The sequence below is a fragment of the Pelecanus crispus genome, chromosome 4 (genome assembly GCF_030463565.1).
Source record: "Pelecanus crispus isolate bPelCri1 chromosome 4, bPelCri1.pri, whole genome shotgun sequence".
Taxonomy (NCBI): domain Eukaryota; kingdom Metazoa; phylum Chordata; class Aves; order Pelecaniformes; family Pelecanidae; genus Pelecanus; species Pelecanus crispus.
This window is the reverse complement of record NC_134646.1, coordinates 73,526,127-73,542,360: the sequence shown is the minus strand read 5'-3', so window position 1 is coordinate 73,542,360 and position 16,234 is coordinate 73,526,127. Positions and strand designations below refer to the sequence as shown.

At 38.5% G+C, this 16,234-nt stretch overlaps 1 protein-coding gene across 6 annotated transcripts in view; it reads left to right on the top strand.

Annotated features, from left to right (window-relative positions):
• Window positions 1–16,234, top strand: part of JAKMIP1 (janus kinase and microtubule interacting protein 1) — a 149,975-nt gene that overhangs the window by 74,356 nt on the left and 59,385 nt on the right. For 2 of the 6 annotated variants that reach the window (XM_075709474.1, XM_075709470.1), the window contains 6 exons: window positions 200–301; window positions 3,313–3,366; window positions 4,368–4,433; window positions 8,167–8,235; window positions 11,422–11,499; window positions 13,080–13,283. In XM_075709474.1, the coding sequence (XP_075565589.1) occupies window positions 200–301; window positions 3,313–3,366; window positions 4,368–4,433; window positions 8,167–8,235; window positions 11,422–11,499; window positions 13,080–13,283 (573 nt within the window). Of the gene's footprint in view, window positions 1–199; window positions 302–3,312; window positions 3,367–4,367; window positions 4,434–8,166; window positions 8,236–11,421; window positions 11,500–13,079; window positions 13,284–16,234 lie in introns of those variants that run through there. The other 4 variants (XM_075709471.1, XM_075709472.1, XM_075709473.1 and 1 more) reach the window with 4 other exon arrangements.

Here is a 16,234-nt window from a genome sequence, read left to right as displayed (position 1 = left end):
ATCACTTGGAAGCTAACACCATTTTTGTGCTTACCTAAAGCCAAAATCCTTCAAATATGGTGAAAGTAGGAGAAAATACCATATATTTGGAATGTGAAAAGGAATCTGACTGTTAAATGTACAAGTATGTTTGCAAAGGTGGGAAATAAATGTTTACATATAATCATATGTGTTGTTTTTAAACAAAATCTTTCCTCAGGAGAGAGAACGAAGGTCACCGGCATTTAATCTTCATATAACCGCCTTCCCTGAGAACAATGGAAGTGCACTTCAACTGTTCTGTCAACAGGAAGGAATAAAGGTATATGTAGAGCATTAGTAACAGATGGCGAGGAACTTTTTTGGAATGAGCAACCCAATATCCAAACAAATGCTTTGCCATCTTGCTGTAGGGAAGAAAATCTGAAAAAATAAATATAGTAAGAAAACATATATTTAACTGGGGAAGGAGCTTCATAAGAGTGTGATCAGGTAGTCTGTCAGGAGTTCATCAATTAAAATGAAGGCCAGTCAATCAAGATAATTTACATTTAGTCTAGGGTACTGCGGTAAAAACATCACAGAGAAGAATGTGGATGTTGATGTGATTCATTGTCAGACTTGCTGCAGTACGTTGTTCTTGATATTAAATGTTTTCGTCTAAGGTCAGAAATACTGCATTCACCTATTATTTTACACCCAATTTAGTGAAGCACCTATGCATTTTGTTTTTTGAATTAATATGCTTAAGTTATTTGCCTAGGCAAGGGTCTTGAAGCATGGGGTGCCTGATCCAAAACTCATTCAAATAGGTGAGACTCTTCTATCATTTTAGATCAAGCACAAGATAAACATTGGGATCTCACTTGGTTAGCTTCTGCTGTGAGGAAGCAAGAATTGGTCTTTTCACTTCTGTTCTCCCTTGGATAGGCTAGCTGGTCAAATTGATTTGCATGCTGGTTCACTTAAGACTGAATTCAGATTGCTGTGTTTGTAATGCTGCACAACAGGCCAGGATAACTTTTCTATGAGTAACTGAAGTGCAATATCTCTGTGTGTCATCATCCATGACACTTTCTAGTCATTTATGCTTGTATTTGCAATTGTGTTTACAAGACCTCTTATAGGAGGCTTGTTTCTATTCAGTGCCTTAATAAGCACAATACTGTCCGTAGTGGAAATAAACTGAAATTGTAGGCTGCATATTGTTAGGGAGCTGAGTAGTCTAAAAGAAAAAAAAAGATAAAACCTGATTCTTACCTACAGGTTTGGTTGGGTAGTCGTTTCCCAAATCACACCAAGAGTCATCAGTTAGCATATTACTTTACAAACAGAGCCTCCATGTTATGCCAGACATGCTTTTTAGCTTATCTGTTATTCTAATTTACATGTTGGCTGTAGCAGGTACAGCTTACCAGGCTCTAGAATTCATATATTTCCCATTGTCTTCTGTTGCATTCCTAAACAGAGGTGTTTTTTTGAAATCTGCCTTTCAGTTCAGTTATCTGGAAGCAGGGGCAGTCACCTAATATGGACATACTGAAATTTTTTACTTTTTATATGTTTTTAATGTCTTTCGAAATTGTTAGCCATCAGTAGCAAATTAGATTCTAGAATGATGCAAAATCTGATTTAGTTTCTAAATCTTCCTATATGCTTCATCATGGAAAGAAATTAATTAGCATAAGCATTTCTGGCTCAATAGGTGCAAAAACTTGCATGTCTTACTGAATTCCATTCTTCACTAGTGGAACTGATCAGCTAAAGAAGTTTCCATTCAACATTGTCAATGCTGATTGTAATCAATAATTTTGTTTTTAACACTGATCCAAACACAAGTGTGTATTAAGCTCTGCACCATTCTAAAATTACTGATGTGCACTGTTTAATAGCTAATGTAACATTTGGCGACACTGCTGAAGTGTTTGGGGAGAGAGGGAAGAGAGGGAGGGGACTTCTCAGGACAGACCCGCTTGAACACAACACATTATTCTTTTTTTAGAGCCAGGATGGGCTAATTTGTAGATTCTTTCCGACATCTGTGTCTAGTCTTCAGGAAATCTTTCATTCCTTATTAAGCCTTCCTCACTAGGGTCTGTTGGGTATAGAATCATGAGCAAATACATTCTGGTGTAGCTCTGTAATTTGCAAGCATAACTAATTTAGCTTTAAAAAATTGTAAAGATTGATCATCCTGACTACTGACATAATGCACAACACATAGATGCAAACCAGCATGTTAGGTACTGTAAGTAATGAAACTAGTGAGCCAAGACACAGCCATGTGAAATGTTGGCCTCTTAGAAGTGCTGAATATGAGTACAAGTTGACGGTGCCAGCATTTAACAAGGCTGTCATGCTTTATGCGCGTGTATTAAGCATTTTGGACTAACATGAACTAGTCTTTGCCCATGCTCTCAAGCCTTCCTACCATCAAATAGCATGGCTGCATACAAGCTGAAAATGGGAATGATCCCTGGTCCATGTTAACTTGTGGACCATACTTAGGATAGTTCAGGAGAATGTGATTATCGCAGGTTGAGCAGTTCCATGAACCTTTCCGACAACTTTTTAAAGTAGAAAATAGAGTTCTGGGGCCTAGGAATGGTCCCTGGCACTGTGTGAAATACAGACATCATATGAATTTATTCCTCTATTTTTTGTATCAGAGTGGGGTTTTTTATTTCATTTATTTATTTATTTATTTTTATTCATCCTTAATAAGGATGGTTTGTTTGCTGCTTTTTGTGGATCTGGGGGCTGACTGGGAGAAACGTGGCTTACTGCTCACAAAGTTTGTGAGCTGATAGTGTTTGGAGGAATGTGTTCAAGCCCGCCGTGCATATTCCCTTGTGCCACTGTAAGGCTGATTTGAAACTCCACTCTTTTGTTTAACAAAGAAAATAAAACCCAAACCACCCACCAAACCTTCTTAGCAATTATTTTGTTCATGCTCTTTGTCTTTGTAACTTCTGTAGCTTGATGTGCTTGATGCTCCACTCCAAACAAATGTAAAAAACCAGTCCTTTAAGCCTGATTATCAGTTTTGCTCTTTCATCTGCATACATCAGCAGGATGATAAATGTGAATGGTACAGGAACATTCTGCCCTCATACACAGACATCCAGATTGCTTGCTATAATCAAGAGTGATATTTGGTTTTGCCTTTGAAAGTATCAATAACACTTTAGTAATTGTGGTGCAAAACTAATTTTTCACTTACATTTCAAGTCTTTTTGCATGCAGAAGTGAATGAAGGGTACATAAAATGTAGCATATAAAAACTGTTTCTCACCTACTTTATAAAAAATAAGTGTTGAACATCTTTTTCAGGACGTGAATATACCTGAACTTATGAAGAAGCTAGATATTCTTGGAGATAATGGGGTAACAAATTTTTAATTTCAAATATACCTCTACTTTAATGGTTATTTTAAAGCAGGGTTTTTTTTCCCACAGGAGAAAATAACATTCAAGAAAATGCACAGGGTGATTTTTATATGCCTATGTTTGCATGAACAATATGAATGGTTATGTACTACTTCTACAAACCTAAAAGAAAATCTTTCAGTTATACTGATGCTAGTGAAAAGTGTATTTTCTCAATATAGGATTTGATCTTGGCTGAGTGATATGGAAAAAAGGCACTGTAGTAGGCAGAGGGAAGAGATATAAAACAGGCTAGGGGAGAAAAATAAGGAAATCAAAGCCAGACCAAGTTATTCCTGAATTTTTCCTCTTGAGTAGTAATAGTAGGACCTGCTACTGTGAAGGATGCCTCTGCCAGGAGTAGATTTCTGGGATAATGGGCAAGGATAACTGGGCCCCTGTATTGCCAAATATAGTATAAAATCTTGGTCATGCAGTTGGGGCACAAACGTCCATGGAGCTGGGTCCAGTTTATAGGTAGCTTTAATAGTTTGCAGTTTTTATAATACTAGTTTTAAGCTCTAAATTTACTTTTTATGTTGAAAGTTCTGTGGAGGTTTCTATGGTACTTGTTCTTTCTTTGCATTGTTTTTGTTAAGGGGAAGTCTAGCTCTGAAGTGCATGAGGGGAGATTCACTTGCTGCAGGGCTATAGTGCAGTGAACTGGCATTTTTCTGGCGTGGGGGGAAAAAAAAAAGACATTTCAAAATCCCTAACATAAACCATTTAATTTTAATTGAATAATTAAGTGTTGTGGGAGTGGTGTACTGAAATAGAGTGGAGACTAAGAACCCTTGGTTTAGCTTTTAATACTTTAAATCATGGGATCCTTTCTGGTCATGTTTGTAAAATCCTAAATGTTACAGCTGATTTAGTCTTTAAAGTACAGTTAAAATTTATCGCTTGCGTTAAAGGATGGATTTCCAATCCAATTTAAAATGCATCTTTTTGTATTTTAGAATTTGAGAAATGAAGAACAGGTTGCAATAATCCAAGCTGGGACTGTGCTTTCCCTCTGTGAAAAGGTAGAATTCAGTAAAGATTTTTCTCTGCCTAAAGACTGACCATGTCTTCTAAGATATCACATAACTTTGCCAAGGAAGCATAGCTTTTCTGTTCAGGTCATCTGGATTGGAGCATGTATTCATCCTTACATGACTGTTGGCATTGATTTTACCTCAAGACATCACAAACTTACAAAATAAACCCAATTTAAGGATAAAAACATGTTTTGGAGATATTCCCTTAGAATAAAATACTAAAAAACCACTTAACAAAAGAGACTTCATTCTCACAAGTGCCAATGTCCTTAGCTCTCTGGGAACAGGGTGCTGTGAAGTCCTCTGTAAGTCGTACCACCATGGTCCATCATGGGCTTACTTCTGTGTATGACTGAAAAAGCTCTAAGTGGTCTGTGGTGCTTTCCTCTGTAAATTAGTGGGCATAGATAGCAAAAAAGTAGTTTGTACAAGATAGGTAATCAGTCAGGTCACTCAGTTCTGCATGACTAGTTCTTTACATCTCCAATTACAGAGAGAATATAATCTGTATATGAATAAAGACGACATTTAGAACTAAGAAGGACTCACCTTTTTCTCTGAAGAAGCTTTGTCCTTGTTGTAGGTTTCTATTAAACCTTTCCTAGATGCATTTTTTAAATTCAGGATCAGAACTTTAAAATTTAAATTCAAGCATTTTGTAATTGCTTTAGGTGGTATAATTTTGATAATCTACTTATCTAAATACTTTAATGTAGATAATCTAAATTAGGTAATTTAATAATCATTGATTTAAGCAAATAATTGCTATAAGCAAAATAAAAATGAGGAAAAGTGCTAAAATTCCTTTGCTTTTCATTGCATTATGGCATTGAGAAGAAGAGGTGATTAGCATAGCCCTGTACATCCAATAAGGAAAGTGGAAGAACCCCGGTACACAAGACTAAGAGAGAGTGAGCAAAACTGGCCAGATTTTAGGGACTGGATTGGGTTACTATTTCTCAAGTAAATTAGTGCTTGTACAGAAAGTGCAACTGGAATTAGGGAGCTTGTTTAATTTGTGTCAGAGTGGTGCAGAATAGAACATACACTTTGTTATCAATAAATTATTTCTATTAGCAACTGATCACAGCAATAAGGGATTGGAAGCTTTGTTAACTGAAATGATTCCTTAAATGAATAGAACATATGATCACAAAGGAGACTTTATTTATTTATGCTAATGTTGGTCTATAATTTCATTTCACTTTTTTTTCTCTTTTTTTGACAAAAGTTCCTAGTTTGCCTTAACGGATTTTTTTTATGGTCTTTTCAGATAATCTGATTATTACAGAAATTGAACACTCCATTAGAAAGATGGAGATTTTAGTTTTATCTTGTATAGGTAAATAGACAGCATTTAGAGAATGAAATGAAAATAGTTCATGTTATCTGTGGACTCTATCCATTTTATGTCATTTTAGTGAAGTGCCTCACAGTAATCTAAGTACAAGCTGATAGCAAATTGAATCAAGAAGGTACTCTGAGAAGCATGAAACCTCTTCCTCTTTTTCATGGTGCACATTTGAGGTACAGGCTAATCAAGTGACTCTGATTTTCTCAATAACAGAAGGCGCTATCCTTGTCCAAATTTTACTAAGACAAACAGAAATAACCTTATGCTGTCCTTAACAAGACAAACACGATGCCATGTTTCATAATAGTGTTTTACAGCACAGACAAAATCAGGCAAAATCTGATAAGACTGGATGATTGTTTTAACGTAAGTTCTATTGGGTTCATATACTGAATTTAGGTTGAAGGAAATGTAAAGCAACTCCACTGCCTTCTCCAGTGTAATGTAACCATCTCAGATGTCCCTCTAAATAAGGACCAGACAGCTTCCCATGTGCATCCCTATAGTTCCTTAAATACAAGAAACTATCATATATAATCATCTTGTAATGGGATCTTTTGGTAGAGAAATGGTACTACAGACATAGGTGTTGTGCTAGTTATATTCAGATGTGCTAACTAATCACACTTAGTGTTTATTTAGATCAAATCTATTACACTCAGACTATAAGTGATTTTTTTTGAAATCAAGCTGCCAGGCAAGGAAAGCTTCTGGGTTCTGCTAGCAAGCACAATTCCAGAAGCTTATTTTGAATGCTACAACTGATTATTACTCCGAAATACATGGTTGTCTCTTCTGTGCCTCTTGATTCCAGAAAGGCTTACAGGCATAGGAAGATCAGAATCAACATTTAGTTTTGCATATCATTCGTACCTTCAAAAAAATTAGACCTCTAATTTTTGCAAATAACCCTTCATTTGCAAATATTGAGGGTAGCTGTGAAAGATGCTGAGGGCTTCCCACTGTATTGATTTCAAGGGTTCAGAATGCTCACTGTCTTGCCGAATCCTTTATTAGCGGTGAGACTTTCCTTAGGAATATCTTCAGTCTGTCACCTTCAAAATGAAGAAAAGAAAGATGATGAAAATAGCATCACTGGGGCATACGGTGTTCTTGTTCACTTTTTTCAGCTCTGTACAAAGCTAAACCTACTAAGTAGATAAAACAAGTTTCCATTTTTATCCACCAGTCTCTTAAATAGTGGAAGGCCCAAAAGGATGAAGTAATGAATTCACATTTTGCTTATTTGTAAACTTATGTTTGCAGATTTCCTATCTAAATCTTTGGAAAAAAATGGATATGTCATTAAATCCTTTGAGTCTGAGCCCCAATGAATTCACCAAAACCCTAAATTAAAGAAGTTGATGTGTAATGCTTACCAAAAGATTTAAAGTAAATAGGAGTAATCTAGTGTTAGTAAGCAAAGCATTTGAGGAAAGTGATAATTATCAGTGGCAAAGCTACAGTTGGTCTTAATGGGAGCTGGCGCTCCAAAAAGAAGCATTAGTCTAAACTATAAGTCATTAAGCTAGTCATTAAGCTAGTCTCTGTAAGCTAGTCATTGATCCTTATTGTAGACCAATAAGGAAATGAAATAAAATAATTCAGAACTGAGCATTCCCATCCATTCCAATAAATTTAAATGCTGAATATTAATATAATCCTGATGACCTTTAGTAAGTAAGCAAGAACATTCTATCCATGCATTTAGCTATTACAATATGTAATTATACCTTTGGAATGCAATGGTCATTCTTCTTAAGTCTGATTGGTTTTTTTATCACCAGAATGGTAAGGGATTCATGGTAGCAACTGCATGAGCTTCCATCTGTCTGTCCGTTGTATTGTTCCCTCTACATTACCGATGTTTTAGAAGTGATCCTCTCCCCACGAAGGGTGCAGCAAACTGTGCAAAATAAAGGATCGAGTTTGCCATCTTGTCTTTTGTTTAAATTGCCATCTGGAAAAATGCAGAACTGGTGCCCTGAAATCATATGATGGTTTTGCAAATCAGGCCAACAAGCATTGGGTGTATCAAGTTGCAAACAATCAGGTTAATTTTGCATTCTTCACCCAAGCCTATTTTGTGTCTTGCACTTTACAGGGGGAAAAAAACTTTAATTTATTGTAGGAAAACAGCCTCCACTTGTTAGTCTTTAGTATGTTTCTACAGTCCTCCATTCTGCCTATGTTTTCACAACCTGTTTATTCACATGTAACTTCAAAGTGAACCGATAGTAAGGGGGAAGCATATGCCTGGGAGCACTGGCAACAAACTTGCAAAATGTTCAGTGCAAATTTTTCAAAAGCTCTGGTTTTTTCATTTTTTTATTTTTTCCTCTTCACACTGCTATGTTCATGTAGTGGTTAAAACAGATAGAGGGGACAGAAGCTGCACTGACACAGAAGATGTTAGACCTGGAGAATGAAAAGGTAAGGAATAATAACTAAAAATATAATTTGTTTAGATAAAACTCATCTTAAGGGAATGTGTAATAATTTCATTGCAGGTTGATTTGCTACCTTTCTCTGCTTAACAAGATTGCTGCATGGTAAAATTGGCAAGAGTTTTCTAGAACAATTTATTGCTTGTATTCTTTGGGGTGGGAGGAAACTGTCAAAGCTATATAGAAAAAAATAGCAAAATATATACAAATTAGGACATGAAGGCATAACTTTACAGAGCAAACAGTGTGAAATTGTCTTTGTGCTTTCTCTGTGTATTAATTTGTCTGGCAATAGCATCATCTTTTTAATCTTGGGGTCATGTTAGTAGAACTGTCAAGGATATTCCTTTGCTCTCTGGTATTCAGCTTCTGGACAAGTGGTAAGGACCTCTTACTCCAGATGACCTTTCTTGCCCCAAGGTCTTCATGCTTGAAGACAGATTTTTTTCTCAAAAGCTGTTCTACCTTGCGTAATAAACTCAGTACTATACTGACCTTATTTTTCAGTATGTTGAACAAAGAGTTTTGGAATGACTGTTTGGTTTTATTGGTTTACCATGCATGCTGTGCTTCTCATCTTCAAATGGCTTTACAAACACTGATTAATCCTTTTACAGGTAGATAACTAACCAGCATTACATTCATCTTAAAGAATGGGAAACTGAGACAGGGAGGTTAAGCGATTTTCCCAGGGCCACTGAAGAAGTGTGTATTTGGGCCACAATCAAAAAAAGAAGTGCTCAGACTGTGTTCTCTGTTGAGTGTAGCCTATCATACTGGCTGTACTTTAACATAGGTATGATCCTTTCCACATTTAGTATTTATTTATTTTTAACTCTTGTTATGGAAAAATGCAAAGGTTCTGGAGAGGGGAAGTGCCCACAAATACTAGATTCTTTTATAAAAGGAATTGGAAGACAATAGTTTCTGTCTAACTTGGTTTATTATCTTCCTACTTATTATCTGTGATGTTTTCAAGTCTTACTCTGGATAGCTCTCTATCTATTTGTTTAGCATAGCAATCTCAGAGTCTGCATTGCCAATGATTGACTCAATTGTGAAATGAGTTTAGAAATAATATTCTGGAGTGACACTTTCAGAAGGGCTGAGCACTGGTTTATTTGTCCTAGGAACCGTGTGGAGTGTTTGAGATCCTATTCTTGTTTCCTTCCCTCTTGCTTTTTCTGGCCAGCTTTTACAACTGCTTTTGGAGGAGTAACATGGTCAGGGCAGCTGCATTGCTATTCTGGGATCTGCTGGTAGCTCTGACCCTCTCTTGTCTTGGGCAAGTCAGTCTACTTTGCTGGTGTCAGCCACTTGTAAGCACGTTGGGACCAGGCCTGTCCTTTACTATGCATTACGCAGTGCACGGTGGTATTGCATCTTGTGCAACAGCCATGTAGCTGTTGCTGTAATCCACATAAGAAAATAATGCCACCTGCGCAGTCAAGGTGGGATTCAGTTGCATAAACATCATGTCTAATGCCATATTACATTCTTCAGAGTTCTGGAGATGTCTACAAGGGGCTGAGAAATATGTCCAACAGGACCTGTTGGAGTCCCCTGCCCTTCTGGACCAGCAGCTGAAGTAGCATACACAAAAATGTCTATAATAGCAATAGATGACCATCTGTGGGTAACTGAATTCCGGCCCCAAGATCAAATCCTGATTTAAACTTTGGTTCTACTTTCAATATTAATTCATAGGTAATTAAAAGAACTCCAGGTTTACAAAAAAAAAAAAAAAATTACAGTTCTTATACAGAAAATAAATAGCAACTTGTTCCTCTGAGTCTTCTGACATTGGTCTTGCATGTTGCTGCTGTGGCCAATTATGAGTTGTTCTTAACAAGTGTGAGGTAATCTGTAGTCATTTTAAGCTCTGAGCCCCTCCCGAGCATTAATTTGCTGATCAGAATGGATTTGTTTTAAACCAGATGTTTGGAGTGAGAATTCATCATCATGGTTCATGCTTAGGCAAATTCTATGCCAGTGCTACACTGAGAGCTGACAGAAAAACTGTCGGAAATCCTCACACATGTCTGAAGGTAAAATTTGGCCAAATAAATGACTTTGGGGCAATCCCATATCCAATAAAACTAACCAGACCAGCAACATTTGATTTTATGTTCAAGAAATGCAAGAGTTTGTTGAATAGGAAAAGGAATGATGGAAAATATTAAATTCAATCAAAGGGCCTCTCTGCTTTCTGGACTACTACTTACTTTTTTTGAGCATGACAACTTGCCTTGAAAGAAAGCTAATAAAATCAAGTAACTATTTTATCTTCTACTTACTAACATCCAAAACACTCTAAAGGCATGTTTTGCAAGAGCACTGTCACCAGTCGGTTCTCACTTGACTGTTCAGACAACCATTCAAATGTCCACAATTTTCCTGCAACATTGTGCTTTTGGATACTGAGTTCCACTGAAATCCCCGCCTGTGTTACAACTGGAAGGTTTTGCTTCTGTGGAAGTTGGTGAGTTTGACTTAAGAAACAAAAGCAAAAAATCCCCGTAAATCCTAGGTATGTTGAAAACTTCTTCAGCTGTTCAGCTAAGGTCACTTAACCTCTCTGGGCATCACTTTACCTATTTCAAATTGGCCTTCTACCTTTACAAGTTGAGAACTGAGCTTCTACTTCTGCTTCACTAACGCATCAGTGAATGTTGCTGCAGAACCCAGGCAGGGCCCTGCGTGTTCTAGCTTCCTACCTAGAAGAACACGCTAGGCAACACAGGTTACGGTTTCCCCATGATTTCCTTAAGGGTGCCCACTGGGTATTTTCAGAGAAGCAGTAAAGTGCCCTCACTTCTATTTCTTTCTTTCTCCCCTTGGCCTGCCCTGTGCAAGTAACAACTGTTGGACCACATGCATGCGTGTTCCCATTCACCTTTCAGCCTTTGTGTGCACTTCTGTCAGGTCAATGCAGGTTTGTACACTGGTGTAGAGGTCTATACTTTATAGGTACAACTCGTTAATATGATACATGCATTTTAAGTGCTAATATTGTAAATTTGGTATTCCAAATATCCTTCGGATGAATGTGGTCATTTGCTATAGATTTTCTTTGCTTTCAAGTGGAAAGCTCACATAAAAATGATGGCATTTATGATTCTTCATGATTAGGATAAAGAACAAACACTCCCTTGTTTTTATTATTGCTCAGGACCTGTTCAGTAAACAGAAGGGTTATTTAGAGGAAGAACTCGACTACAGGAAGCAAGCTCTGGACCAGGCATACATGGTAGGAAAAGATCAGTCATTAAATTTTCATGTTTGAACAAATTTGATAAATACAGGGTTTTTTTTTTTCTTTTAATTATAAATAGGGTTCTTTTAAAATTTATTTATTTTTCTGTCAGACTAGGAAATCAAATACTACTTAAATGGAGACTTAGGAAATGGATTATAGTATTTAGAAGTGTAATGTTTTTGCATTGCATTTTTTATCCTAAAATATGTGAACATCCTGTTAGTACATCTGGAATGGGAAGAGCTGGTCTATGTGTGCACAAAATTATCACTGGTAAAATACACCATAATACACCATACATTATTTTAGAACTTTTCCAATTTTGCTTTTTCCTAAGCATTTGTAAATATTACTGCTGCTAACCTATCCCAAGTTGGGAATACCTGTTCTTCCTATGCGATTCCTTCCTGTGCTGTCCTATCCAACCTTACCTTTCCTAGTTTTCAAAAGGGAAGCTGCAGCCTTGCAGCAACAATTAGGAATTATCTAGGAATTGGTAAAACTGCACATCCAACTTTGTTAATAGTGAGACTTCAGGGAATCAAAATATGATGGCCTGAAGAATTATTTCTACATTGTAAATATTTCTTATGGGGAAAATGTTTTCAGAAAAGAAGCAAGGTCTAGTGCTCAGAGCAGGTAACAGAGATAAAAGCAAGAAGGCTCTATTTCCAGCACTGTGACCTTGGGCAAGCCATTTAACCTCTCTGTGCAGCTGTTTATGCATCACTAATATGGATAGAATTACCTACCTCACAAAGGTGTTATGAGGGCTAAAGGGATGTTGTCAGATGCTCTTGATCCAAGTACTGTCAGTCCGGATGCTGGTTTTTAATTGGATCATACTAACCCCAATAATCAGGGAAACACTGCCATGATTCTTTCCTTTCTTTACTCTTGGGAATACGGTATGAATGTAAAGTTCTCCTGTGCTTTCTGCTTTGGAAGTACTGCAATTTCGGTCATCAGTGCATGAGAATCTGGTTAGGAATCTGGCAACTGGTGAGAGACTGATGAGGGACTAGTGTATGCAGGTATACAAGCGTTCCTCTCTTCGTTGCTTATGGCAACTTGGAACTAAGCCAGTGACGTAGACTTTGAACAATGGATGGCAGGACAGTAGGGCCAGAGGGAGGGAGACAGTAAGATTTCTGTTGTTCACAGTTCTCCCTGTGGGCTTTTTATTTTATAGGATGGCTTAAGAATTGAGTTGCAGTTGAAGGGAATCTGTTAGTTTGTCTTAATTTTGTAATGTTCAGCATCAGAGGTTGGGCTTTTGTAACGTATTAAGTACACACCTATCATCTGAATCTTTATTAAATAGAAGAAATCAATCATTTACTAGAATGGGAAGCATTACCTGGGTGTAAATCAGTGCCGGGAGGCTATGTGCACTCTGTGTGGAATGCTCCTCACTGCTCACGACTGCTGCTTTCTGTCTACCTGTCTGTGTCCGTCCTTCCCTCCTGCCTAAGGCTCCGCTTGCTAGCCTTCTCCTGTAGCTGTTGGTGGGTCATTTGCTTGCTGGATTCAAATGGCAGCCTGTCTGTATGTGATTTGGGTTGCATTAGAAAATCCAGGAGCTGGAAGCCACGCTGTATAATGCCCTGCAGCAGGATCCAGGAAGGTGGGCAAGTGAGTCGCTGACCGAGGCCCAGAGGGAGGATTTGCGAGCTGCAGTGGAGAAGGTGCGGCGGCAGATCCTGAGGCAGAGCCGTGAGTTTGACAGCCAGATCTTGCACGAGCGAATGGAGCTGCTGCAGCAGGCACAGCAGGTAATCCCGGTTCTCTCCTCCCCCTTGTTGGTGTTACCTCTGTGGTTGCCGCCACTGCCCATACAACAGCATCGCTTCACCCTTGCCGTGTTGAGTTACACTTAGTCTATTCTTTGTATTGCTCCCGTGTCAAGCAGAGGAGCAGTGTTAGGACCCGGTTGCACTGGGCATGGTACACACACAAAACGAGTCACTGTCTCACTACAAGGTCCTGTTGCACAATCTGTTTCATGTGTATACAACCACACAGTCTTCCACAGGACTCCAAGGGGAGCTTGTTGCAAGTTTAAGCCCTAAATCAGAAAAAGCTGGAATGGAAGTTTGTAAGAGTGTAACACTATGAAAAGAGGAAAGGCAGAAGCAGTAGTTACAGGAATTGAATTATCTTTTCCCTCTTCTGTTTCTTTTAGCTATTTGTGAAATCTCTTAAAATTAAAAAAAAAAAAAAGAGGAAGTCATAGGAGGTCTTTTAAGAGGCCATTTACAAGCCTTCATGCCTTTAAATTAGTTCAAAAAGCCTTGTCTGTCTAAGCCACTTTCTTAGGGACAAATACTGACAACTGGAATTCAGGCAAGTTCCTGGCAAGTGTGGTAATTATGTTCTGAAGAATCAATTGGTAGGATTGCTAGCTTTTCTGTGTAAATATTCAGGGAAAAAAAGAGAGCTGCATGTCTTGGTGTTAATTATTCTGGCAGGAATAATTGTTCTTAAGGATTTTGGTTCCTCTTTATAGTAACCTCTGGAAGATGCAGCCAGATCTCTTAGATCTTGAGGACTTCCCTCCAGTTGCTCTAGCTACTTTCTGTGCAAATCTGGAATCACATGTTGTAAATGCCAAATTCTGCTGTGCAGATGTGTTCAGGATGTTGTTGCTATCTCAGATGCTGGTTACTGGGGCAAGGACTGCATTTAATTTAGTTCAAGCCTCTCTCTGTTCAGGCTGGCTTTGTAGATGAAGAAGACCACAACTGATGACCTGTACTGACCTGACACTGTTGTGTTCATCCCGTCATCCTGCAGTGATGAGAAGTGCTTATGGTGCCAGTGTTAGAGCTGAGCTCTGGCTTCCTAGAAGTCTCCTTTCTCTTACTCCTTCACTGCGTTCCCTTGGTTTCGAACATGTAACATTGAGATCAGGAGATGAATTTTTTTAATGCATGTCAGATCAGTGATGGTGTACACAAAGCTGGAGAAGGTAGGCACCAGCTGGTGCTAAATGTGTGAGAAAGAGAGAGTAGAGTAAATATATGAAATTTGGGAAATAAGGATGGAGCCAGAAGTTACTAGCTTAATGTTATTAGTGTAGCTGAAAACTGGGGAGCTGGGGGTGTGTGTGTGTGGAATGTGTGGTGTTTGCCAGTCTCTTAGTCCAATTCCCTAGCCAGATATCGGGGGTTTCATTTGGACTATATTCTGTTTGGTTCCATGGACTGCTCTCTATCGGGAAGAGCACTTTAGGTGCACATCTGGAGCACATCTTCAGTTGAGTCCAGTTCATGTATTCACAGATTGCTCCACAACATAAAGTTAAATAGGATGAGTGTGGAAGAAAACTTTGCTCCTGCTCTGAACAAAAATGCTAGCATAAATATAGCCTCATTAGCCATGGATGTTTATGTACCTGTCTCCAGATCCATTTTATACTGCATCATTAGAGTTTTGAGTTGTGCCCATCTCATTAGACATGCTAATGTTACAGTCCTGCAGGACATGTTAAACTGAATTCTACTGCTTAATAAGGAGCCAAGTATTTTAGCCTTCTATTTTTAACCCCCTGTAGTAGACAGGAAAAACAAAGGCAAAGATGGTAGTTAATTTGCCTGGGGTATGGGAGATTAACAGATTGCATTTGGAATCCTTTGCTCAGTTTCTTCTTCTCAGTTGTTTTCTTCCTGAAGGTTGTATTTGTGGATCCTTATGGGACCAGTGGTCAACACTGATAACACAGTAGTTGTATGCAAATGTCCATGGCTTAAAACCAACCAACCAAACAAAAAAACCCCTAGCATGGATCAGTAGTGTCACAGGGCTAATTCTCATAGGATTACTTTCACCTACACTAGCAGATGACAGCAGCTGAAATGCTACAAAAACGAGAGCATACCTGTGTTGGCAGAGTCCTAAGGTATGGATGAAGCTGCTCTAAGCATAGTACAACCCTAGATGCTGCATTAAATGAATCCCCTCTTTTCTTTTACTGACATTGCAGCATTAGTAAGCACCCATTACGCTTTATTCTGGCAAAACTGTAGTCTAGACCTTGTCGTATGTGTACAGTCTGCAGTGCCTTTACAGTATGCACCACCCTTCTTACTCTGCTGAAGTGGAGGTTACAGAGAATGACTTGACAGCATGATGGACCTGCAAGACTTAATACAAAATGCCCTCGTTGCAATCACTCTCAAACTTTCCCTGAAACAGAAACCATGTATTAAAGACTCCAAATTCTCTGAAACTCTGGAAGTTTGATCACTTCCAGAAGGCCTGTTTCTTTGCTTCCATTACCTTCTGGTCTGCCTGATACAAGGGCTTCAAAAGAACAACTCTGCTTACCCTGGTAAGCTGGCTACAACCTTCTCTGAGTCAGAGTTTCTGGGTCAGATGTACAGAGTGGGGGTCCAAGAAGATCTGATGATGGAGAAGGAGTTCCCTCCTCCTGCATGTAAATGATCCTTGACCATACTGCAGGGTGCAGAAGAGGCAAGGCATGTGATGAACACTGCAGGTAGGTCTGCAGGGTGTCATTATAGGTGAATTGCTTCATGCAGGGACTTTGAGGATTTAGCTTGTGAGATGCTGGTTTTACAGAGCTGGTAAATGTTCTTCCTGGGGAATGTACTGTGTGAAAGGGACAGGGACATGCATAAGAAAGTGGGCAAACTGTTGTCCAAATGTGAGCCTGTGCTGGTTTATGTGTGCTTCTTTGTCCAGATATAAAGCCTTAGTTCTT